Raw genomic sequence first — 25,785 nt, forward strand, 5'->3', positions numbered from 1 at the left:
CATTGTGGGAATAAAAAGAAAAAAAACAAAGACTTTTTGAAGGGGGGAAAGACCAAATTAGATCACTGCAGAAATTGCAGAATTTAAGCAATCTCAAAGATGGAAGAAAAAAAGAGAACAAAATAGGGGAGAAAGGCAAAAAGGAGAGCATTGATTAGAAAATACGATCTTCCCCAGAAGAGATAGGTAGGAGACCACTGTTTGAGTGTTTTTCTGAACTCAAAGTAAATACCTGTGCTTGTTTTGTGGGCTGCTCTCTCTTTCATTATACGACATGATGATAGAACTGCTGTGGCGCTTGACAACCATTAGGCTACTTGTCCTGATCACACTCCCTTTCACTCCTGTTGGACTTGTAATGGCAATGAGGTAGTGCAAAAAACGAACATAAAAACACCCTAGGAGTCTAATTTAATCACAGGGCTTGATCTTTGCTACAGTATCTTGTGTCTTTACTTTATTCCCAGAAAACGGGAGCAGTTAAGAATTTGTTATGGAACTGCTTTGATCTAATTACAGTGTGTGTGTGTGGGCGGGGGGAAGGGGGGGTTCTGTACTTGTTCAGGAAGCATCAGTAACTATGTTTGCATGAAGCCTGATAAAAATCTCACCAAAATCTGACTGAAAATGTCCACATCATGGAGACTTTTAGTCAAATATGGCCAGTGCAGAAACTCTGCAGCCGACTTTAAAGGCTGCAAAGCCGCTGCGTAGCTACATGAAGACGTAGTAAGAGTGTGCATCGTGAAAGTCAGACTAGCCCAAAAATCTTAGCAGACGTCCTCACTGATGATCAGGCTGCAGAAACAGACCGGGACAGGAGGAGATGCTGTGGTGGAGAGAGGGCCAATGTCCCAGCAACAGCAGCAAGGAGGGCACCCATTGTCCCAAAAAACCCAAAAGAGGTCATCTTCACAAGGACTCTTCATTCTTTACCTCCGCAGGTCTGGGTGGTGGTGATCGGTCAGTGGTGCTGAGACTGAGATGAAGGAGAGATCGCTCCAGTCTGGACAATCCATCCTATGAAAAAGAAAAGAAAAAAACCCACACACATTATTTCTATATGATTGTACAGCTGAGTTAAATTAGTCAATTTGAATATAGAAAAGACTGTTACGATGATTTTGGTCCTCTAGACCAGAGCTGCAATTTATTTATGATTTAAATTGTTAATTATTTGATCAATTAACTGATTTATAATGTGGTCAATGTGGTGGGGGGGAAATGCCATTAATATCACACCTACAGCCCAAAGTGATGTCTTCAAATGTCTGTTGGACCGACAGCCAAAAATCCAAAGATAGATAGTTTATAAATATAAAAAACAACAGCAAATCTTCACATTGTATGAGTGCTTTAAAAATCCTAACCTTCTAGGTTAGTCTAAACAAGTAGATATCTTTCAAAGTTAGTCTGTTTTGTACCAAATTATCTGAGGAAGCACAATGAGGGAAGTCTGTAACACTGAAAAGGTACCCACTTGCTTTGACAAACTTAGGTGACGAAAGCTTTATATTAGCTTCAGATACACTTTTAAATACATGTTTTGCACAAAAGGATGCTTGTGAACTATGGATTGTGTTGCTTTAGAGCGAGAAAAACCTGTTTCAATGTTCATCTGGGCACCCATCTGTGAACCTAGCCTTTAAAAGATTCATGAATTAACAAAATAGTTCATTTTCTTGTGATTGACTAATCAGTTAATTGACTAATTGTTCCAGCTCTAATCTAGTTAAATGCAGGACCAACTCCATAGATACTCATTAACCAAGACAATAAGACAGAGGTCATTATTTGACTGAGATAGAGGGATATTCATTGCTAATGGGTTAGAGTCCACAAAGTGCTCATTAATTATTTAAGGCCTTTATACTCTGACTGACTTCCAGCTAAAGAAACAGAGAGTTGTCTGATTTTTGTAGATTTTGTATATACTGATTAAATGTCGAAAAATCACAATGCATATTCGGTTTTTTTTTTGGGGGGGGGGGATTATTTCACCTTTAAAGCTCATCACCAAAACATGCAAAAAATGATGAAAAAGGACGCAGGGAGAAATGTGCAAAGTTAAAAGCTGCTCCGACATGACAGGAAAAAAGCACTGACCTTGGTGGACGGTGGTCCGAAAATGATGCAGAGACATTTCCCCAGTGGTTTGAGCTGCAGCTGCACACAATGGTAAACAAAAAGCCAGGAGGGTTTCTTCCTCCTTCTTCTCTCTACGGTGACACCTTGACGTCTCCCAAACACAGTTGGTTGCAAGGGTTTGTTTCGTACAAGAAGGACCCCCACCGGATTGAGGAGACATTTAAAACACCTCCAGCAGCCCCCCTCTTTCCTCCCTCCGTGCAGCCCCGGAGAGGGGAGGAGAGGAAACAGGCTCCCCTCGTCCCTTTCTCTGCACACCCTCCGCTCTACGCCATTTTCGCTCTGCTACTACGAGCCAGCGGAGGAGCTCAACCATTGGGCGGGAGACCTGTCAATCAAAATTGAATCCCGCCCCGGAAGTACTTTATTAATATTGGATTTTTTTTAGCTTTATTTAGATCAATAAAAACAATTAGGGTTGGAAAGGTTACAGATTACTAGTTGCCCTATTTAAAATGTAAGTAATGTAACCATTTCAATAACTTAATCAAAATAATTAAACTTATATTATTCTATTTTTCTAATGAATGTTTTCAGCTGTTGGGGTAAGTGTACCTATTAACCACCAAAATCTAAATTCAGGTGTTTTAATGGATACCGACATAATTTATAAGGGGGCCGTCATTTTTTATAAAGCAAGATTTATCTCTCATTTGAAAATGTATTCATTAGTTCATGTAGATTTTGGAATATAAAATAAAGATATTTTATGAAAAAAGTCAAAAGTCTGACATGGGCTTAATTGGTACTGTGACACCATTTAAGCGCACGTCATGATTTATTTACAAAATATATATTTTAAAAAATGGTTTCAAAGACTTAAAAACAGCATATATGTATATGTAGCTGTAATTTAATTACACATTTTTTCTCAGTAACTAACAGATTAGTTACATTTATTTTGTAAAACACTGAAAATAATAAAGACCTGATTAATCTTGAGGGAAATTTAGGTGTCACAAGAGCACCGCCCAATACACAATAGAATAAAATACTCAATTAAATGTAATTTATTTAATCTCCTCTGACCTGGATTTAATATAAGAAGTGTTCATATAGTCTATGGATTAGAATTAAACCAGTTTAAGATCTTTAAACAAACAAAATCACTAATAAAAAAACAAAATAAGCCACAACAACTTCCCAATAAATGACACAAGGCAAACATGGCACTTACTTTATTCAAATCAAATTCATGAATCACTTTAATAATACCTATAAGACCGACATCACATAACATGTGAATCATCTGATTGATAATCACATAATGATTAATAAAATGGTCACATTGTACTTCCTGCACTGAGCCGCTGGAGGGTGTTCTCATAATGATTTAACAAACTCACATTAAAGATTAAAATGGATCATACATCTACACTCCAGTTCATGTACACGAGCCTGTACAGAAAATATATTTTTAATGTATTTAATCAAGTTTAGTGTCTGGGATTAGCTCGATGGGGAAGAAAATTGCAAGACATGTTTCAAACAGACAGACACTTTTTTTTTAGCCACTGTGACATTGATCATTCAAAGAGAAGCATAGCAGGTTATCTTAGTTTACCTGTTTCTAAATCTGCAAACTAACTGGTCCAAGGCCTGATTTCCACCACAGGACCTGACACTGTTAGGCAGAGCTTTATAAAGTCTCAATCATGGGTTTTTTGCCAAGTAGGCCGCGGTGGCAGCTAAATCCTTGTGATGCAATTTTACAAATGCACTATGTTATCAGAGCAGCCGCTAAGGAAGACGCACTATCCACTATCCAAAGTGTTGCCACCGTTTATTAGTTGTAAATTAAAATAATTCTCTTATATATCACATTATTAACATGCTGAATCAGCAGTGGCTCCAACAGGCCCCAGGTGGTGACTGGCTTTTGAAGGATAGTCAAAATCGCTTTGGTGGAAGTCCAACAATCGAAACAGGTTATTACAATCTATTGGCAGTAGCTGGCTTAAGCCACAAGAAAACAAAACAGTCAAACATGGCCATAGGTTCCAGTTAACCATTGAGATATTAATTTACAAGTGGGAACCAAAGTCATGGCACTTCAGTGAGTTAAACATAAAGTATCAGTGGAGCAGGTCCTGCTTTGCTTCGAGGGACACACTTATAGCTGGCTGGTCAGACTTGCTCTGCCACAAGTCATAGGGAAGGAGTCATAAGATCCTGTTAGCATTAAAAACACTGCCTGTTTTTAAGTGGAGTCACACGTTACAAGTTTCGCTTTGAACCGTTGCATATTTCTACGGACAAGGATGCCGCACATGCTAAATATTCCATTGAACAGCACGAGTAAACTTATGATAAACTTACTCACTGCAATAGCAAAAAGCTTTTATGGTACAGTGCTATAAAATCAGTTTTCATGTTAAAGTGGGACAGCAGTGGTACGAACTGTGACCCTCTAAAAGGTTTCTAATAAATAATGTTCCATTACTGGGAAAAAGAAATACATAGCAACATTGCATAAAACAACCCAAGGCACACAACTTTTCCCTTTGTTTACAGAGCGGTGCAAAGGCAGAAATGCAAGATCTACGATACCATCTACCTAATGCTTGGTCTGAGAGTGTTTACTAGAGGTGTGGGCCACAGCAGCCTGCTGGAAAGCTGGATGGGATTGTGTCCTGACATCAACTGAAATGTTGAAGCTTTACTTAAAAAAAACAATAATAATAATGATAATAATAATAATAACTTAGTGCAGGAACCGGATGCTCATTTTCTGTTCCACATCCACCTTCTCCAAAACCTGTGAAAACAATCAAAGCAGAGGAAGTTTAGCTGCCAGAAAACAACTACACGTCTATGTTGAGGTGCTGTTATGTGTAACAAGCACAGCATGATAATTTCACTGCCAGGCTTAGAGGCTTTACAGAGCTTAGCCAGTATTAACTAACACAAGCAAATCCCCTATCATAAAAACAGTAAGTGGATGCTGAATCAGCTTCAGAATTGTAATCAATTTGAAACTTGTTAGCAAGTCTACACATGAATAATGAGACTGTGTGCTTGATATAATGAAAGTAGGGCTTGGATTAAACCAAAATGAATAAATGCTGCACTGCTTTCATGGTAACTAAACAACGATACAAATTTGCCTCTGCAAAGCCGTTGTGTGCTGGGTAAATGTGACCCTGAAAAACAGTCTCTTTCCTGTTCTGTGGCTAAAGTTTGTTTCACCACTGAGGCTTCTGATGCTAAAAATGTATGTGCTCATGGTAGTGGTCTATGGCCAAGCCTTTTATATAAAAGCATCCATCAAATACCATTTTTATGTTTGTTACTAGTTTAGAAACACTGCTAAGAAGTCAAGCTTACAGTAGTATAATTAAGTCGAGGTGACAGAAAACAAAACTTGCCTTGATGAATTCATTGAAGGAAATGGAGTTATCTCCGTTAGTGTCGGCCTCCTGGATGGTCCTATCAGCAATGCTGCCTAGCTGTTCATCTGAAATGTTTACACCAACCATCATCCGTAAGACCTGGGAACAATAAACAACATGTTATTTTACAGCTAGTGAACACTGGTGGAGAAAGATTAAAATAAGTTGAAAACAATGTGGTGAAATGTTTTGAAAACAATGTTAATGCTACATGCTTATAAGCACTACATAATATAATTTGTAGTTATTTTGGTTAAATGGCGACTAATCAGCACCCACACTTAAATGTATAGAAATAACAGTACATTTACTGAAGAACAGCTAAACTAACATTATGTAGAGCTGCACATTTAGAGTCTTACAGGATTTTGCATCTCAAGAAGCAGGCGACAGAAATGTTTTGCGCAAAACAAGAGATCTGTCTGAGTCATTTAACACCGAGCTTAATTCAATTACAGGTCACACAATGTCACAGAAACTGAGATGGTTTCACAGAGAGGCGACAAATTACACAGAGGAAGCTCAGAGGAAGCCAAAATACAGGACATTAGACTGTCTGGGAAAAATCAACCTGTACTTAAGGTGAGATATCGCATCATTATCAGCACTAGGGCAAAGTCTTCTCATAGACAGGGAAATCCCTCTCTCACACTCCCAATCTCTCTCTGTAGAGCGCTTTGAAATAGATATCGCACAATGGCATTTGTTCCTTTGTTAAAACAGAGTGAACTGCAAATATTACCAGTAAGGAAAGGAAAGGAAAGGCGTCTTAGAAAAATACACTCTCACTATCTGATTGTTTTAATTGCTTAAACAAACTGTGACTCAGCGCTCCTGTTTACATCACAAACCAATCCACTCACCTGGAGCAGCTCATCCCGTGAGATTTTGTCATCCCTGTCCAGGTCATACAGACGAAAAGCAACTGGAAAACAAAATGTGAAAGTATAGAAGTCATGAGAGACACGGTGAGCTCATGTTATGAAGTCCTGTGAATGTTCATGATACCGGTGAGCGGCTCCACCCCGACACGCCTGTGTGACCGGGCTCGACACTCACATAGAAGCTTGTTTGTCCGGCTGTTGAGTGGCTCGCTGGCGGCTGAGTTCTTGCTCTTCTCGTTGTCCTCGATCGGTCTGAAGTGAGCCAAGGTCCGCATGAAACCCCTGAAGTTTACTTGGTCCTCCCTGAGATCAGAGAAAAAAACATTATGATGCAAAAAAGGAACTCACAAGATGGAAAATAAAAATTACTTAAAGTTTTTGGGTAACAAAATGACCAAGCACTGATTTTTCTATGTCAGCTCAGATTACCTTTATACTGGAGATAAATGTTACCTCTGTGGGCGACACAATGAAAACTCCAGCTAGTCGTAACCTAACACCACTGCACAGGGTTAAACACTCTCCACCTCTAATCTCAAATTGTTCTAGAGCAAAAAAAGCCAAATTCAGAGAAACAAGAGTACATCTGAAAGCATTAAAAGCCATGCCTAAAATTAAGACGCCTACACATCTGACTTTTTTGGATTTTAATGATACATCTGCCAACATCTGGTTTTCAACTTCCACACCGATAAAACCGCAAAACAGCTGCCAAATATATGGAGAGAACCTGCGGTGCGGTGCTCAAAACCCCAGCCGATTTTTTTTTCTTCATCTGCACAGAATTGGCAGAAAAAAGACGGAAGCTTCTCAAGTCTGCAGTCTCGAAGCCGCAACTGAGAAGCATTACAGGCTGGTTCAGCTTTTTGGCGGTTGTGAGTCAAACGTTTAATGCACACTCCTGCGAAAAACAAGACCAACAACAAGGGCGACTCACCCTTCAGGGAAGAAAGCATTGATGATTCTGTCTCCCAGAGGATTGATAGCCAACTCCGGGATCCTCTGGAAATCTTCTCGACTGCAGACATGAAGATATGAGGGGGTGAAATTGTAATTTAATACATTTTAAAGACACAACATCGAAAGAGAGATTGTTCAGCTATATCCTTGCAATCGAAAAACAATATATATCACATCAGTACAAGGACTGTGAGGCTGTGACATTCAATATTCTTTATAAACCAGACTACGACTGTCCACATAACAAGCATTTTTCAGTGCTAAAAAATGTTTTTTCGCTGCTAAAATAGATCGAGTTAAGTCAGTGAAATGGCTCTTTTGTCTCGCTGTAAAAAAGGTCCAACAAGGGTTGAGATACATGTAAAATCTCACTGTTGTGGCAACTAATGGATGATAAGAAAGTCACCTTGAATGTAAACTAGGCTGTACCGGACTGCGTGCCGTGACTTAAAGCCTCAGGGCCAGAACAAGACGTGTTATGTGTAAACACGACATCTTTTAAAAGAAACTAAAAGACGGATGTTTCATTTGTTTCCTTGTTTTTTTACCCTGGAAAGTTTGATTTTGCAAATGAATACTTGTTGCCTTAATGATTACCTACGTCTTCACCTATTGCTTGTTCTGTTCAGACTGAGGATAGAGCGAGAAGTTAATCACAAACTGTAGAAATATCACACTGAGGTCTCAACTGAACACTCAAAATCTGACAGTGCCCGGTTAATCAGCTTCAATCACAGTCACACACATCTTTTACATGGTCATATTTTCTGTAATATTGTGAAATTTAAACATTTTTAGGTGAAGGTTTTCTGCCTCTCCAGGCACTGAATATTATCTGTCATTATTTGTGTAAATTTTAACTTGTACAAACTAAACTTAACTAAACTAAAGATGACTAAAGTTTTACCAAACTGTGACTCAACACCTTCGTCTAAATAAGATACGTCATTAACCGACTGATTACATGTTTAAAACAACTTATTTACAGAAAGTTTATACATTTGTCAGCAAATTTCTACAATGTCCAAATGAGTAAATCTACTAAAATACTTTAGCTGTCCAGATTGAGGATGGAGCGACAAGTTAGTCACAAACTGTAGAAATGCCACAATTAGGTTTCAACTTAACACTCAAAATCTAACAGTGCTCAGATAATGAACTTCAATCACAGTCACACACATCTAAAATATGACTGTTATTAACTGACTGAACTAAATTTTTGTTAGAGAGTTTATACATTTTTCAGCACATTTGACAATCTCTAAATGAGTAAATCTACTAAAATACTTATTCATATGAAGTCAATTTAAGCTGCCCTTTAATTTATGCTTATTTGTAGGATTCATCCTCCAATTATGTTACAGCAACAACAACATTTTGTACCTGTTCAGTGACAAAAACTGATTTGATAAAAGGAAACAAATGTAGATAAAGCTACAGTAATATGAGACAAAAATGACCTGCAGGCACCTTTATTTCGTGACAGAATTGACCTGGTGAAGAAACCAAACCAGCCACATCACCTGGCTTAGTGTTTAGTGTTTTAAAGCTTCATATTGGTGGTTATGTAATAATGATTGCTTACCTGAGGGTGCCGTTTTCTCCTTTATCCAGACTGGTGAAGCGACTGTACAGGCGGGTGATCTGACTGTGGGAGACTGCAGGGCAGATACACAAGACAACAAAGATGTGACTTACAAATAACCAGCAGATGACAACGAGAAAGAACAAAAAAATAGCCTTTCACTAAGACATTTATCACTAGACATTACTACACTATCACAAGACTTTGATAACAAGAGTTAGAGGAGGTGTGGTTGCACAACTACCATGTTATACAGCAGAGAGAGCAAGTAAAGCAGCATTTTAATAGTACTAATAGTTACTAGTTAGTTAGTTAATGGGTAAATTTAGGTTATTAAACTAAGTGTCTACCTACAGTGAATGGCTTGCACTATAAGTAACTTTTTATAGCTAGTGTTAGAGGTTGTATTGTTGCACATCTACCATCTTATACAGCAGAGAGAGCAAGTAAAGCAGTGTTTTAATAGTGTTAAGTTACGAGTTAGCTAGTTAAAAGGTTCATTTAGGTTATTAAACAGTAAGTGTCTACATACAGTTACTAGTTTGTTAGTTAATGGGTTAATTTAGGTTATTAAACTATAGGTGTGTACCTACAGTGAATGACAGCGTTAATGTTTCAGTATAAAGTAGCTCTAATGTCTTCAATCTCCTTCAACACACACAGGAATGAAGTCTTGTGTCACAACTTACAGCCAGTCTCCTTCTTTATTTCTTCTATTTCCTCTTCTCGGAGTAACGTGGACGCCCGGGAACCCATGGTGAAACCTCTTTTTTCTTTTTTTTTTAGACTAGATTGAGCAATCAACCAAAACCAGCTGTGAAAGAATCTCGTTAGCAAACAGGCTAACTCAGCGAGCTAAAAAACAAAAACAAAACAACCTCGGTCGTTTTTAGCTGTGTTACAGCAATAGTGTTCAATCCAACTTGTCGTTTTTTTCTGTCTTCCTAAAGATGTATCCAGATTTAGGTTTCTACTAATGACTTACTCCAGTCCGTCGTGTTTTGATGTTATGGCTCTGGGTCAGGTTAGCTTCCTGTTTTATGAAGGGGGCAGGCATTAATGAGGACCCCTCCCTAACAGGACGGCCTCTGCGCAATGTGGTAGCATCGCTTATCACCTGATTAAAATGTATATTAAAAATGTTTTAGCTATATAATTATGTTTTATTTCGGGTTTTTTTGATTTGGTTAAACGATTAAAGCTAAAATGTACAATTCTAAATAAAAATAAAGTGTATGTGTGATGTTCATCCATGTTTAAGACAATCCGGCAGTGTTAATCTGTTGGGACACCATCCTGCTGGGGTGACCGTCTCAGCCGTAACACTCAACCAGACGTTCATAGCTTTATTTTGTTATTTTGTTATTTTTTTATTTGTTTTCTTTCACATATAATTTTATTCAAATAATATGTTAAAAAAGTGTAAAATAAATAAATAAAAGGAAAAGACAATCTTGCAGTGTTAATCTATTGCTTTAAATAGAGACTGGGGCACCATCCTGCTAGGGTGACCGTCTCAACCATAACACTCAACCAGTTGATAATATCAATATCATTAGTTCATAGCTTTATCCTTGTGTTTTGTTTTGTCTTCTTTCACATTTAATTTTTTTTTTTTTTTTTTGCTATTGTGACTTGTTCACCATATTTATATATGAATCCAATACATTATATCAACACCTAATATCATTATGAGATGTTTCCTTAAATCAGAAGACAATTTTTTAGATATATTACTCAAAAGGAAAATGGCACATATATGAATGTTCCTTGTTTCAAATTGTTTCAGAATTTATAGATTTTGTTAACTGGGACACTATTTTAGAAAATACTTTCATTCATACAAAGCAACATTATATGAGCCAAAACATTCTGAAATGTGCATACCCATATTTGGTAATTTAATTTTGTTGGCTTACTTGTTTTTTGCTTTTTACATCAGAAAGGTTAAAAAAACAAACAAGTAACCTGTATGTTCACATGTGTAATGTGTATAACTTACACAGTTTGCATATACCAGTTAGCTTTAAAATAATTGAATAGAAAAAGAGATACATGCACTGCAGCCTACTTGTCCAACATTAGTCAATGTCCCACATTACCCTAATCCACCTTATTTGTAGCAGTCATATTCTCAGTTGTACTGTGATGACTAATTGTATGTTTATACAGATGTATGTTTGAATCTTTGTATTCAATAAAATAGCATAATAAATAGTGAAATTAATAAAAAAATAATTTTATAAATGGACAGGTCAAATAATGAAAGATCAGCTTCAAATAACAAATACAGTGGTAATATTATATAATTAATCATCAAATAAGAAATATGGAGTCCATATTGTAAAATTTCGGTTACAGTTTTAATCGCTGATATATTTTGAATATTTAGGTCACTTTTCTCACATTTAGCACATTTTTATTTCTTTTGAGAGACAGATGTAAAACAACATGTTATATATAATTATTAAACATGTGAGTCGGTAAAAAATGAATCTAAATGTTAAATGTTAAATCTAAATCTAAAACTGTCACCAACATTTTACAATCGGCACCCTGTAAAGAAACGTTTAAAAAATAAAATAAAATAAAATTAAATTGAACATAGCTTTGTTTTTGATTTTGAGATGCAAGTCAAACTCTCGCCGCTAGATGTCGCAATTTCATTATTTTATATGGGATTTAAATTTTCACTGCTGTTGATGTGTAATGTTCACCTGTCAATCAAACCCCACGCCCTCAGTCAGCTGATCTGTGGCACAAACAGGCTGACGTCATTATCTCTGCAGATATATTTCATTATAAACCAAAACATTTCTAACTAGTTCAGTGTCTGACCTGATGACCTCACTCTGGATGAGTTCAAGGGTTATCAGGGTTACAACAGTTCAATCTTAAAGGGGGAAATCATTTATATAGGAACCTTATAATTTAACTATAATAATATGGTAGAAGAGCTTTCATGTGTGCTGCAAAATTAGTTAAAATAACAGTCACAGGTTTCTTTGTGCACCATCACCATCATCTTTCTGCCATGTCAGTAAGTTATTAATGCCTGCTGCAGGTTCAATCCAGTTCTAGTGTTAAAGTTGTATTTTTATTTAATTGTAATTGTATTCAGGGTTTTATTATTTAGACTAATGAGAAGTCTGTCTGTATTACTTGTTATTTGAAACTTTATGTTGCTGCCTGTCTTTGCACAGAGGTTTTTAATCTCTGTGAGGTTTTCCTGGTAACATAGAGTTAAATAAGAATAAAAAATACATCCAATAGCTATTGAAACATTTCACTCAAAACTATAAATGTCCTCAACCTCATGGAGGCGGTAGACAAAAAGTCGGGGCATCACCAAAGTTACCAGTTATCACTCAACACCAATAATATTACAATTATTTTATTATATATATATCTTTTACTGCTTTTGTACTTATTTGTTGTTCTTTATTCTTTTTTATTTATGCTCTTTTACAGTCCACTTCGCTGCTGGAATACTGTACATATCTTATCAGGATTTTATTCTCTGTGACCCACAACTATCTGAACCAAATTCCATCCAATATTTTTTGGATTCATGTCACTTTGTTGGTGAAATATCTCCACATGTACCAGATGGATTGGCACAAATGATTTTTTAGCAATCATGCATCACAGAAGATGAATCCTGACTTTGATGATCTGCTGACTTCTCTTCCAGCGCCATCAACTCAAAATCTGACCTCATATCAAACAGTTTGACTTTCTTATAATGAATATTTCAGTCTTACAAAGCTGCTAGTTTGGCTGTACCAGTATATTTTAAAAGAAAGTCTAAAAGTGAAATGAAAGCATTATCTAACACGAATGAATGGTCATCTTATCACTACATGGAAATGAATGCAAAACCTCTTTGAGCATTTACGGCTCTCATACGAACACTGAGGAAGATTCTCAAACAGAAACTGACAGTGAGGGTAAACGTCTCGGTACTTTTTGTATTTTATTGCTGTTCTTTTAAAATACAGTATTATATTAATTGCTGAAACACAATCAAGGCATTGTACAATAAAAAGGAGAAGAGAATCATTTAAGGTGGGCAAGTCCCAAACCATAATTAAGTTTCCCAGTTGAGTTTCACATTAAAAGTGCACTCTCATGAACAGAAATATCTTGTAAAAAGGTTAAGACAAATAATCTCTATGACGATGACAGTAATTGATGGTAAAAGAGGATGTGTGTCAGGCAGGGGAATGTACACTTAAAGAGGATGTTAATCATGGGAAAATATGCATTAGGTAGATTTTTTAACACCATATTAATCCTCTTCTGAAGATTAGCTACTGGTATATGCTAAACAACAGTTATCTGTCAAATAGTATCTCTACCAAAACTTGTCATTTGATATCATTAAACACAAATGCTCCATATCCACAGAAAACAAGAGTCATTTAGTGGCAGTTTTGGTCTGTCAGATTTTATTTCCAAGATCCTTGTGTTACAATAAAGTCTCTTGAGGATGGACAACCATTCAGTGTTCAGTGTATGCCCCTTACACGTCAATCAAACATTCATAAAGCTGGGAGCGGCTGATAAAGCTAAGAGCAAAATTTTTCTCATGAAACCGTCTTGAATCAGAAGCGGTAAAATATCATCCACAAACTCTTCACAGTGATAGTGCAACTTACCATAAAAACATGTAAAAAAAATTCTCAGTAAAATCAAAAAACATCACAAATCTTTAAAAATAAGAAAAAAAAGAAAGGTATAGTGTTGATAAAATAACGTTGACTTTGCGTCACATTGATTCTAAGAAGTGCAAAGAGAAGCCTCGTCTTCTCAGGCACGAAGGAACCAGATTGATCGAGGCTTTCATGGATTTGTAGAACAATCCTTTTAGTTGATGAAACGGCACACAGAGTCCATGGCCAACAGGATTCTGCAGAGAAATAAAACAAAGTTACATTTATACTTCTGTAAACCTTCACAGGGATACCATCTTTTAAATTTGGTTAAACTGAGTTCTGGTTACGGCCTCGACTAGTGTACACAAGTCAAAACAGGATATTCAGTTCAGAGTGGTTTAACGGTTTTTAAAAGCAGTAAATCCTGTTTCAAACCAATGACTGCTGTTGTTCTTGCCTGATACTTAAAACTTTAATGGATCGCTAAAATTATAGTTTACTAATTTCTGCCTGCTTGTGGAGCATTTAAACAACACACTGTTTAAGCACTAGACTGGTATTAAAAGCCTAATTTTACTGGATTAGATATTGGAAAGTTTGGAAGACTGGATCCACTTTGATAAAGGTTGATTCATGACCACAGAGACATAAAAGCAGCTTGTAAGAGTCTGTATAATCTGCATTAAATGTTTATATAATAACAAGTTACACTAGTGGATCATCAGTGTGTACAGACTCACTTTGCTTTGCTCTTTAGTCTGTTTATTGCTATATAACAATTAACACTTAAATTTCCCTCTACTGAATTGATATTATCTTGTGTTACCATTTCAGTGATAATAATGGCTTTTCCTTAAGGATCCGGCTGGCAATAATCTTATATTATGCATTAAATGTTAGATTTTATGTATCTTTTGGTTATTATTGTTATCCCATAAATACAGTAATATAAATGTCACCAGACTTGATCTTTTAGGACAAATAACTGAATATCAAACTGCTGCAATTTAAAGCACATGGTTGGCGATTTTCTATATATATTTTTTAACACTTCATCCAGTGCAACAGTGAAGCAGATTGAAGTGTTTTTAATAGTTTTGGACACCAGCAGAGATGTACGGCAGAGTGAGTGAGAGAGAATAAGATATACTATAGTTGGTTTGGCTCTACACATGAGATTTGTTGTAAATAAATGAAAAATATAGAAAAACGCCAACCACATCCTTTTAAGTCTTGAGAAACTGAAATACACCATAATCAGATGACTTCTTACTGTCTACTCTCAAATCAAAAAGTTAAACCCACAAGTACAACAGAAATAGGGAGTTAAAAAAAAAAAGTGGGAAGTACCTTTCTGCAGGATATCCACTCTCACACAGGTTCACCAGAGCGTACAGATGTCTCAGAGCGTATTCATACTGAAAACACAAGAGGATATGACATCAGAAATGTTCCCATACTGTGCTTCACATGATTCCCTCCAGCTGTACTTGTGGCTCATTCAAAATGTCAAAACAGTTTCAGAGTAAAAAGGGAAATTTTTTAAAGAGTAAACCCAAACAGCAGCATGAAAGTACCCTAAAAAGAACATATTGTGTTTCAGTCCTACAATCATGAGCTTCTCAGTGGATCTAATTACTGTCAGGCAACCTTTTCCAGATCATACATCTCACTCATTTCTACTCTACATTTGTCTTTATTAGGTTGCCGGGTAACATCAGGTCATATCACAGGAAACTCTTTGATGGAGGTGGAGACATAAACATGTACTTTACATGCATTATCTAGTTTATAATCTCTTTTTCTGATGCTGGATGTTTTCTGCACATAAGTCACATAAATCTACAACTACATAAAGTTTAGAGACAGTTCACATGGTTCATATTAAAAGTGGCATGTCTTTTTTTTAGGCCTTCAAAGCAAAAAAACACAAGAGTTTAAGTGTAAGAAAAGGAGAAAGCCGTGTGTTTATCTGCTCTGTGGTAAACAGCAGTTATCTTCCTGTGGTTTACAGCTCGAAATGATAAAGCCTTCATCCGTGTGAAATCTTTAACCCATTGTTTCAAAAAAATCTGCAAATGTACCACACTAAGATTGTTAAGTTTGACAAGCATATCAACAATAATTGAGGCAGGTGAGGCTTAGCAAACAGTCATTGTCGAATGCTGCTTTATCAATCCTCTAAATTTCTCTCACACTTCTTTTTCCTTCACCTCCATCGTACATGATCATCCAGGTCATGTGTTAAAACATAAGGCCAAGAATTCAGGGTTATCTTGTTCTTACTGCTTGCTGTCAGTCTGGGTTATTCTTAGCTCAATGCAAAAAAAGTCGAATATCTGATACCTACTGTACATATGAATAGCATTTGAAACAGATCTGACATTTCCCCTTTTGAAGCAGAACCATATTCTTACCATGTGAGTAAGTTCCAACTATTGGCTGCAGATAAAACATCCTGCCCAAACCGTCACCAGTGAATCATTGTTTCTAAAAACAGGGTGGCCCCACTTTAAATATACAGATTCTTTGTGTGCAGCTGTACCTCAGTTTTGTGCCAGTTGAAGCAGTTGTGTTTGTAGTGGTTGAACGCAGCCTTGTAGCACTGATGCTGGGATAGATCGGCTTTGGTGTTGAGAATCTCCTCGGCCTTGTGCTTATCGTCGGTCACCTTCTCCACAACTTTGCGCATCGTCTGAGCCATCATCTCCCTGAGCTGAACACACACACAGAAGTTCACACACTTTTAGAAGCCTGTAACATGGGAACAGTCATGGTACATTTTCCAGTTGTACAGTCACATCTGTTAAATCTGATTTACATGGCATGCTTGAACAGACACAGACTACATTTACATACACAAAATATTCTGGTTTTTGCCCTTATTCCGAAAAAAAGACAATATTCCTACTAAGCTGTTTAGATGGCTAATGATAGATTAATATTCCACTAATATTCCTGTTTATGTGAAGATGGTTTTTTGGGTTTCCACTCTGCTCCAGTGGGAACAGGAATCACAAAATCTCCACAGGCAGAGAAGTAAACCAGAGAGGTGAAAAAGGTGAGCTGCTGCCTGATATTTATAGGTGATATTAATCTGACTGATATTTTAAATTTATAGTTACAGGCACAACCAGTTCCAAGTTTGATCCATGATGTTTAACTACACTGCTGTCTACGTCATTCTGCCTGCACAGGGGTCAACAGGCAAGATGTTGAGTGTCGTAAACTGCGGTAAAAACCCCAGCTGGGACTCATATTCCAAATACCCTGTATACATGTCCGAAGAAGAACACTCCTAAAACCCAAATAATATCAGCAAATCCCCCATGTTTTGTTTTTTTTAGATTCATTTTGGTGCTTTTTGCCTTTATTTTGATAGTAAATGGCAGAGAGGCCAGACAGGAAACGGGGAGTGGCCTGCAGCATAGTTCCCTAGCCGGAATCAAAACCAGGAACGCTGCCATTATGTGGCATGTGTGGTAACCAAATTCAGAATATTTGTCATAGTTGGAAAATCACATGTAATATTAGTGTTCATGTAAATGTAGTCACTGACAGAAGACAGGAAACGTGCAACCTGCCGCACAAAACACCGGATAGACCTGAAACAGACAATTAAACAGCTGAATAGACAAACTCACAAATGGCTGTTGCACTCTTTACCTTGAGGTGAATGTTGATCTCCATCAGCAGCCCCCTCACAGCGTTGATATCGTTGGAGGCCATCATCTTCCTCTTGAGGATGGCCAGAGGAACGTCAGGGCTCGGGGTCAGATCGGGATCTGCAATCGGCTGCAGGATCACTGGAGCTGGCTGTGTGTTGGACTTGGGGTTTCCTTGGAAACTTATAACTTTCATGTGGGCCAGAGTCTGTGGAAAGAGTAGCACACTCAGGATTAATGTCAGAATAAGGACAGTAACCCAAACTCCCCTTTTCCCCTCCATCATCACTTTTCTGCCACTCATCTTTAAAATAAAACCTCCATCAAAATATTTCTTGGCTGAAGGACACAAACACAGCAACAGGCTTATTTTTATTAACTCTACATTCCAGCTGTGTTATTTTTTCCTCACCTTGTTTCCGAACTGCTGGACGTGGCTGGTGTTTGTCTCACGCTTTACGATCTTGAACTGTTTTAGCAAGGTTTCTTTTGTCAGGTCCTCCTGGAAGCACAATGTGGGACGAAAAAAAACCATCACAACCAGAACTGTTTGATAAAATAAGTACAGTAAATATTTCCACAACAAACTGTGTAGTAATCTATAAAATTATCTTTTTTTTTCCGAAATCAAAAATGATTGAAAATGCTCTGTAGATGAAGTTCAAGGGTCTGTTTTGAGATGCTTGTAAACAGGTTCAATCACTGCTTATACAAATGAGTCAGACCTTTAACCTGACAGGTAAAAACTAACCGTAACCGATAAAATCACCACTTCCTGTTATTTCACTCCAGATGTTCTCAACCTAAACCTTTCCCGTACTACATGCACTCAGAGTTACAGTTGTACTGTATGATTTCAGTCAGGAGTAGTAAAATGATCATTAATTATATAAAAATAAATGAAACTAGAAAAGACAACATTGTCATTAGAAAACGCAGTTGCTTGCTTGCTGAAATTGCTCTAATATTTATAAAATTGCATCCACGAACACTGTTAACAAGTTAAAATCTTAATTATTATTTGCATTGTGGATTTTGTTTGGGGAAGCAGTTCAAGTTTCAGTTGAAGTTGAAGCACTGAAAAGGGTTTGAAGTGTCTGATGAAGCGTATGAGACGAAAGCAGCTGAGGTCTGGTGAACTGTGATCTGTCATGTTTAAACCCTGCAGGCGGCTGAATTGCCAGCTTGTATGTGAGCACTTAAAGTACAAATAGTTCAGGGGTAACAGCTGAAAGCAAATGAAATGTTGATTTGAAAGTCAGAGATGATATTTTAAGAGAATGAGATGAAATTTCAGCTTAAGTTCAGTCATTGTACAATGAGTTATTTAATGACTATGCCAGTGTATTCAAGAATAAGCTCCTTTACACTTAACAGGAATAATAATAATAATAAATAATAATAATAATAATAATAAGACATCACTCACGGCATCGGAGTCCTCCAACCAGTTAACACTGTACCAGTCTCCCAGGTATGTGTCCCTCTTCTCGTCATAGTAGCAGGCGTAAGAGGACTCATGAGAGTTGGCAGCAGTGGTGGCATACACTGAAAAAACAAAGACATGTCCTCAAGTTATATTGTGTGACATATTATAAAAAAATATAATTAATTACTCACATGTCTGTCTCTAACATGTAAAAACAAGTGAAAGACAACAACCTCAAGTTCTGAGGAAAGTTTGTAAAAATCAATTTAAGATGGTAATACCAGGACCTTGATCTATGTCCTGTGCAGGTCCTGACTTATGTCTATCACATGAGGCTGAGCACATGACAGAGTGACTACTTTCACAAGTTACCACAAGCCATAATGCTGACCTCGCAGTTGAGCAGAGTGAAGTAAAGTCCACAAAGATTGCTGACCTCAGTATACTGTAGTCTGGACATCAAGTACGTAAAAAAGTGAAGTAAACACTATATCACAAACTAGTTTTCTTTGGTCACGAGGAAAAGTAAATTTCATGTCGCTGATAAACAAAAAGAGTTCATTGACCGACGCTGATTATTGATCGATTAAGTTTCATTATCTCTCAGTTTTCCTGGGAAGATGATTCATTCTGCTGAGTTTAAGTTCAACTCACCGTCAATATCAGCAGGCAGGTGGGTCATCATTGACCCGGACTCGCAGGCTTCAATGTAGAACACCATCTGTGTGTGTGTGTGTGTGTGTGTGTGTGTGTGTGTGTGTGTGTGTGTGTGTGTGTGTGTGTGAGAGAAGAATAAAGATGCATGGCAGAAAAACCAAACATGTGTTATGATCTGATATTCCTGCACAGCTGCATTAATCATCTGATCACATTTCACTACTGACTCATGTAGAGCATGTCCACACATGTAAACTTGAACATTTACACAACTGCATGTTGCTGCGTACCTTTTTGTATTTCTTATTTTCGTGCATGTATTTAATGGTTTTTTGGAGGTCGTCAACTTGGAGCTGCAGAGAGAGAGAGAGAGAGAGAGAGAGAGAGTCATTGCCAGCTAACAGCATGCTAAAAACGTTTGTTATAGAAAATCATGTTCATATTTATCAAAATTAAGGGTTAAAAATAGTAGATCTGTAATTATTAGTTGATTCATCAATGGTTCAAACTACACACACTTCATAGCTAACTACGTTCATAATTGATTATAAATTTTGAGTCATTTTTTAAAGGAAAAAAAAAGTCTGAATTCTCTGGTTCCAGCTTTTTAAATGTGAATATTTTCTGGTTTTAGTCCACTATGATAGTAAACTGAATATATTTGGGTTGTGGACTGTTGTCAAAACCCAAAAACCTGCATCTTGTACTTTGGGAAACAGTGAAATTAATTAAGAAATGTGCTAATAACAAAAATGTGTTGCAGCCCTGAAAAAAAAAAAAAAAAAAAAAAAAAAAAAAAAAAAAAAAGGTATAGCTCTGGTTATCAGAGGATGTTTTGCTATCTTATTTGACTCAGAGATATTATATTTAGGGCTAGGTAATGGAATTTTGAATTGTTCTCTGGATACTTAAAAGACTGTAACCCTTGATGTTTGTTGTATGTCATTGTCTTTTGCACTCACTTCTGTCTGATTATGTTTATGCTGCAGTATAAATACTTTCAAACTCTGATTAGATGTTAAATTTAAGTCTAAGTCTCATATGGTAGGGTATTCAAATATATTAAAAAAAGACAACTCTTCATAAGATATGAGTGACTCAGTGCTTATCTGACGGAGAAAGTTGAGCAACATGAGAACAGTTAGTTCCTGGTTTATTTTCTGTGTTTGGTGCAGTGAGCTCGGGAGGAGTGAGCATTAGAGAGAGCAGGAAGTTGAAAGTGCTCACATCATCATTAGGGAAGGCCAGAATGCCTGGAGCCCCGTGATCGGTGAAGTAAACAAACACGTGATCTTTGGGCCCGCTGCAAAGAGAGACAGCATGTTTAGAAAAGGGAAAGGAAACGTGATACATTCAAGTTCAGATTCAAGCACAGAAATGATGAAACAATATTTAAGATTCACTTCTCCTTTTATCACTTACCTCTTCAACACTTTGCCAGAGCCGCCTTTGACTTTGGAAGAGTCGCCTTTCAGCACTGCCAGGAAGTTTTCAGGTGTCACATCCTGCAGGAGAACACCAGAAAAGTGTAAAACATGAGCAAGAGATTAGAAAACAGAAGTGTATTTGAACAAACAGCGAAACACTGATTCCTCCACTATAAAAAAGGAAGATCTGATTTGCTCTCTTGTACAAATATTTGTTCTGAAGCACTCACATCGCCGGTGTAGTCTTTAACAACTCCCTTGTACACATCTGTGCCGTTCGGCCTGTTGATCACTATTCCCGGGGTGGGGTTACTGGAAATAAAAATATGATTCAGATTTACAGAGGGAAGTGCAACCGGCTGACAAAAACACTTTTACATGATGATAGAATGACACATTATTGATTCACAGATCAGGTGACAGTCACGAGTTAAATAATTAAAAAAAAAAAACCCTCCACAGCATTTCAGGTTTTTCCTCATTCACCCTCACCTCTCAACATGAAAGCACACCAACACACTTCTAGTGAATACTGGACAGAGTTTCAGCTCTTAATAACAGTGTCACTGCTGATTTGAACAGACTCAGTGAGAAAACATTACAAGCTGCGCTCTTAGTTAGTTATTAACCTCAAATCAAATAAAAGGCCGAGGATCATATCAGCCATAAAAGAACGTGACAACCGATATAAAACAATCAGTGTTGCATAACTTGTCTCAGAAACTTGACCTACATTATGTCAAAGTATTTTAATATGTGGACATGTCTCCTAACACTGAAGGGCAGAGACAGTTAATTACAGCCAATCATTGGTAATTACCATTTAATCAACCAGCAGTGTGATTAAGCTGCCATCTGCAACTTTTCTGTCCACACAGAAATAAAATAATCATTTATATTACAAATAGTATAATAACTATAATATACATTGCAAATAGTATACTATAGTTATGATATTTATCTTGGTTATTCTACATTTGAGTTAGTGTATGTAGTTACCCAAACTTTATTTATATAGCACCTTTCATACAGCTTAATGTTACTATATATAATTCAATCTTTAGTTGTATTTCTTTATTTTACCTAGCTCATTGATTTTGTGTTTTGATTTATGGCCAAATATGCTGCTGTAACACTTTCATGGTTCAACACTGAACCTGGCCACACTGGTATGTAACACTCTTGTTTCTCAGTGAATGTCAGGATTTCACATTGATCCCAATTCTGACTGAAACTGATGGATGTGCTTTCACTACTGCTCCTCTGTCCAGTCTCCATGTCAGTAATATAATAATCCAAGTAGCCCTAAAGGAGCACTAAAATGAGTTCCTTGTGATTCCTCTCAGCAGGTCTCTTTAACTCCGCTGTCTGCTTTGAGTCCTGCTGCTCAGACAATGAACGACGCAGGAAAGACACACCAGAGACATGAGAAATGCCAACATGACAGTGCGATTATTTTGTGGCTCACAGATGAATAGCCCTTTTTGTGCAAGTAAGGTTGCGACTCACGACTGAGCCCACAGTGATGTTATCAAATAGCTTCATTTTTGTCTGACCAACACTTCTAAACCTACATTTTTTGTTTACTGTCACATGAAACGAAGAGAAAGAACCATTACTCAAACTAGAGAAGCTGAAATAAGGTCTTGTTTAAGCAGTTTGTTGGGGGGAAAAAATGTGTAAAATTCAGAAATGATTGCAAATGATTTCTCTGTTAGTGGAATAATCAATTAATAGACTAATTATTGACTAATGTTATTCAAATCATTTTAATAAATGTTTTCTGATTTTCTGACATGTGGAAATGATCAGAGTGTCATCATTACTCAATAACTTTAGTGCTGAAGTTTGTACTGCACCTCAAAATTAGCTATTTAGAGCAGTAATAGAACATGTAAATAATGAGCAAAGTTAGTCATTAAAACTCTACAAGTATCCTTTAAACTGAAACATACATGTATTAGTGACTTATAAAACCCTTAAAAAAAAAAAATCAAATCCTGCATTTACGAACTGAGTTCAATTGAACGGGTGTTGAAATTTACTCACACGTTCTACTAACATGCAAAGGGGAAGGAAAAAAAGCCAAGTCAGCACACACAACGTCACTCCAGTGTAGGTTTTGAACATTTAGAGGAAATAAAAAGTCCTGGTATCACACAGATAAGTAACCAAAAAAAAAAAAAGGTCAACTCACTCCTCATTCTGTGCCAAGTCATCGTACATCATAACCACAATCTGCTCATCTGGGATGCCGTTCTTGTGGACGATCTGGTAGGCATGGCAAGCATCAGCCTGAGAGAGAGAGAGCAATTATGGTCAGCAGCACATTATCAGCATCAGTCTCTGACTTTTAAGAGGCTGTAAAAAACTGTGGGAATGCATTATGAAGGGGAAGTGACTCATCCTTTACTTCAGTAACAGTATCAATACAGCAATGAAATAATACTCCAATACCAGTAAAAATCCTGCATGAAAAACCCTACTAAAAGGATATAAGTATTATGAGCAAAGTATTGAAGTAAAAGTAGTGGTTTGGTTATATAAAAATGATATATTATTACTTATATCATTAGATTATTGATTGATTCATTCATTAGATTATTAACACTGAAGCATCAGTGTTAGAGCAGCATGTTACTGTTATAGCTGCTGGAGGTGGAGCTAGTTTACACTACTTTATATACAGTTAACTAGTTTAGTCCAGTGGTTCCCAACCTAGGGGTCGAAGAAAAAACAAAGTTCTGATACACAAATCTGTTTTCAGTTTTTGGACTTTTTCTCTAATCTTTGATTTTTGGTGAAATATTGGATCATTTAAACATTGAAATGAAACCATGTAAGAAGTTTAGAGGGAAAAATCACTATTTGCGGAGCTGTTAACAACTCAGACATCTGAAATGTGAGCCTGACTAAACACTGCTTTTTGTAAGACGTCAAAAAACTAGTTTAATCTTTAACAATGTGTTGTATTTTAAAGAGTTGTTATATAATCCATTGTGTCAAATGTTCATATGAAAAGTAACTGAAACTGAAAGTACATTTCCCCTGAAAAAGGGAGGAGTAGTATTTAAAATGGAAATACACAAGTACCTCAGGACAGTAATTGAGTAAAAGTACTTGGTTACTTTCCACCTCTACTTATCCGAGTGTAAACTTGGTCTGATCAAAATCAATGCTGATTATTAACTAAACAATTGAGTCATAGTGTACACATGATAAGGTGACATTGTGGCAGACGTTTCCTTGTTGTGCACCTCTCACCTGGTGTCTGTAGTTGTACCAGCCATTGGATCCAGCTACAATAACCACCCAGTTTTTACCCCCATCCGGCTGCTCGGTAGGAAACGCGTTTATCAGCCCCAGACTGAGGCCGAGCAGGGCGAGGAGCACTGACCGACACATGTCAACTCTTTCTGGGGGAGGCCTGTATGGATGACAGGAGGAAGGGGAGGAAGGGGGGGTTAATACCTCCACTCTGGTCAAATTCAATCCCACAATAGAATAAAGTATGTGGCTGAACTTTCGATTCAAGTCGCGATAAATAAACAACAGCTAAGCACAAACACACACAGAGAGACTGTCCACCTGACCGCCTGGATGTCACATGATGGTTATATCTAGTCTGATCTCGGAAAGCTACTGTTGCTAGCTGACAGCACAACGAGCTACAAAACAAAGCGGTGAACTTTTTAAAAATCTCGAACAAAAGCTATGAAAACATACTATATATGAATATAAGTGAAATTACATATAGAGAGTGTTATTTTTGTTTTTTGTTACCTTTAGTTTTGTTGTGTTGTACGAAGAAGAGAACGGAGCACCACTGGACCATCCTCCTCGGGACGCACCGGGACCTTTATATACGTGACGTCGGGAAAAAAAACGGCTGGAATTTCGCCGCAGCAGCCAATCAGAGAGCTCGGGGGGCGGGGCCTGACTGTAAAGAGTCACGTGGGTGAAAAACAACAACATGAACCATAAATAAAAACTGGATAAACGTTAACTTCCAGTGAATTCTCATTACTGAAGAAACAAAACCCTATATGAATAACATCATGCATTCATTTATAAGAGAAAGGATACCCTTTTTCCTTCACTAACATTAATCTGATACTGAGAAGTTTTAAACATACAGGGTTGGGAAGGTTACTTTGGAAATGTAATAGGTTACAGATTACTAGTTGCCCTATTTGAAATGTAATAAGTAATGTAACTATTGCAATAACTTAATCAAAGTAATGTAACATATTACATTTGATTACTTTTCCAATTTTCTAATTAATGTTTTCAACTGTTAGGTAAGTGTACCCATTAAGCCCACCAAAATCTAGGTTCAGGTGTTTTTAATGGATACTGACATGATTTATAAGGGAGATCATTTCTTATGAGGCAAGATTTATCTCGTTTGAAAATATATTCATTAGTTCATGTAGATTTTGGAATACAAAATAAAGACATATGAAAAACAGTAAAAAGTCTGGCATGGGATTAATTGGTACTGTGACACCATTTAAGCCCATGTGTGTTCCAGATAAGCCCACAAATACTAAAAAGAATATTGATTTGAAAGAATTAAAGACAAACAATTTAAAAAAAAAAAAGCTCCCGCACACTGTCTCGCTCATTTGGCACATGCCCGATGAAGGTCTGAAAGAAACGTTGTTACTTATTAAAACCAACACAAATGAGTGAGACAGTGTGCTGGACCTTTTTTTTTATATCAATATTTGGTTGCACATTCCTCCTACTCACCTGTCACTATTCAGGTGTGAATTAAAAACAACAATATACAGTATGTATTTAGTAACATGTTAAATATTAAAAAATGAGGAAAAAACTCTCCTGAGCAGAATCTTAAAGGTCTGACTTCAGATGTAACCCCCTTTGTAATCATCAACTGTAATTTAATTACATATTTGTTCTCAGTAACTGTAACGGATCAGTTACATTTATCTTGTAATTAAATTATGTAATGCA

At 36.9% G+C, this 25,785-nt stretch overlaps 2 protein-coding genes across 2 annotated transcripts; both read right to left on the reverse strand.

Moving 5' to 3' along the window:
* Positions 1-3,321: 3,321 nt before the first annotated feature.
* On the reverse strand, positions 3,322-9,993 carry chp1 (calcineurin-like EF-hand protein 1). The gene is made up of 7 exons (XM_062440147.1): positions 9,659-9,993; positions 8,970-9,042; positions 7,362-7,442; positions 6,600-6,727; positions 6,404-6,465; positions 5,517-5,639; positions 3,322-4,906 (listed from the first exon to the last, which is right to left on the reverse strand). Exons 1-7 carry the CDS (start codon positions 9,723-9,725, stop codon positions 4,853-4,855), a joined length of 588 nt encoding a protein of 195 aa, XP_062296131.1. The 5' UTR covers positions 9,726-9,993; the 3' UTR covers positions 3,322-4,852.
* A 3,399-nt stretch (positions 9,994-13,392) lies between these two features.
* Positions 13,393-24,670, reverse strand: lgmn (legumain). The gene is made up of 14 exons (XM_062440128.1): positions 24,589-24,670; positions 24,070-24,232; positions 23,003-23,100; positions 21,036-21,117; positions 20,801-20,883; positions 20,606-20,681; positions 19,669-19,731; positions 19,376-19,442; positions 18,722-18,840; positions 17,705-17,794; positions 17,294-17,500; positions 16,173-16,343; positions 14,978-15,045; positions 13,393-13,881 (listed from the first exon to the last, which is right to left on the reverse strand). Exons 2-14 carry the CDS (start codon positions 24,208-24,210, stop codon positions 13,839-13,841), a joined length of 1,308 nt encoding a protein of 435 aa, XP_062296112.1. The 5' UTR covers positions 24,211-24,232; positions 24,589-24,670; the 3' UTR covers positions 13,393-13,838.
* Positions 24,671-25,785: the final 1,115 nt, after the last annotated feature.

Source organism: Scomber scombrus, chromosome 19 (assembly GCF_963691925.1).
Source record: "Scomber scombrus chromosome 19, fScoSco1.1, whole genome shotgun sequence".
Lineage (NCBI taxonomy): Eukaryota > Metazoa > Chordata > Actinopteri > Scombriformes > Scombridae > Scomber > Scomber scombrus.

Excerpts from the sequence above, each read along its gene's own strand:
- chp1 (XM_062440147.1), bottom strand. The coding sequence starts at position 9,725 with ATGGGTTCCCGGGCGTCCACGTTACTCCGAGAAGAGGAAATAGAAGAA. Across the intron at positions 7,443-8,969 it reads GGAGAAAACGGCACCCTCAG|TCGAGAAGATTTCCAGAGGA; the intron begins GTAAGCAATCAT and ends TCATGTCTGCAG. Across the intron at positions 4,907-5,516 it reads CCTTCAATGAATTCATCAAG|GTTTTGGAGAAGGTGGATGT; the intron begins GCAAGTTTTGTT and ends TTGTTTTCACAG.
- lgmn (XM_062440128.1), bottom strand. The coding sequence starts at position 24,210 with ATGTGTCGGTCAGTGCTCCTCGCCCTGCTCGGCCTCAGTCTGGGGCTG. Across the intron at positions 18,841-19,375 it reads CCTGCCTGCTGATATTGACG|TGTATGCCACCACTGCTGCC; the intron begins GTGAGTTGAACT and ends TTGTTTTTTCAG. Across the intron at positions 13,882-14,977 it reads AGTGGATATCCTGCAGAAAG|AATCCTGTTGGCCATGGACT; the intron begins GTACTTCCCACT and ends ATTTCTCTGCAG.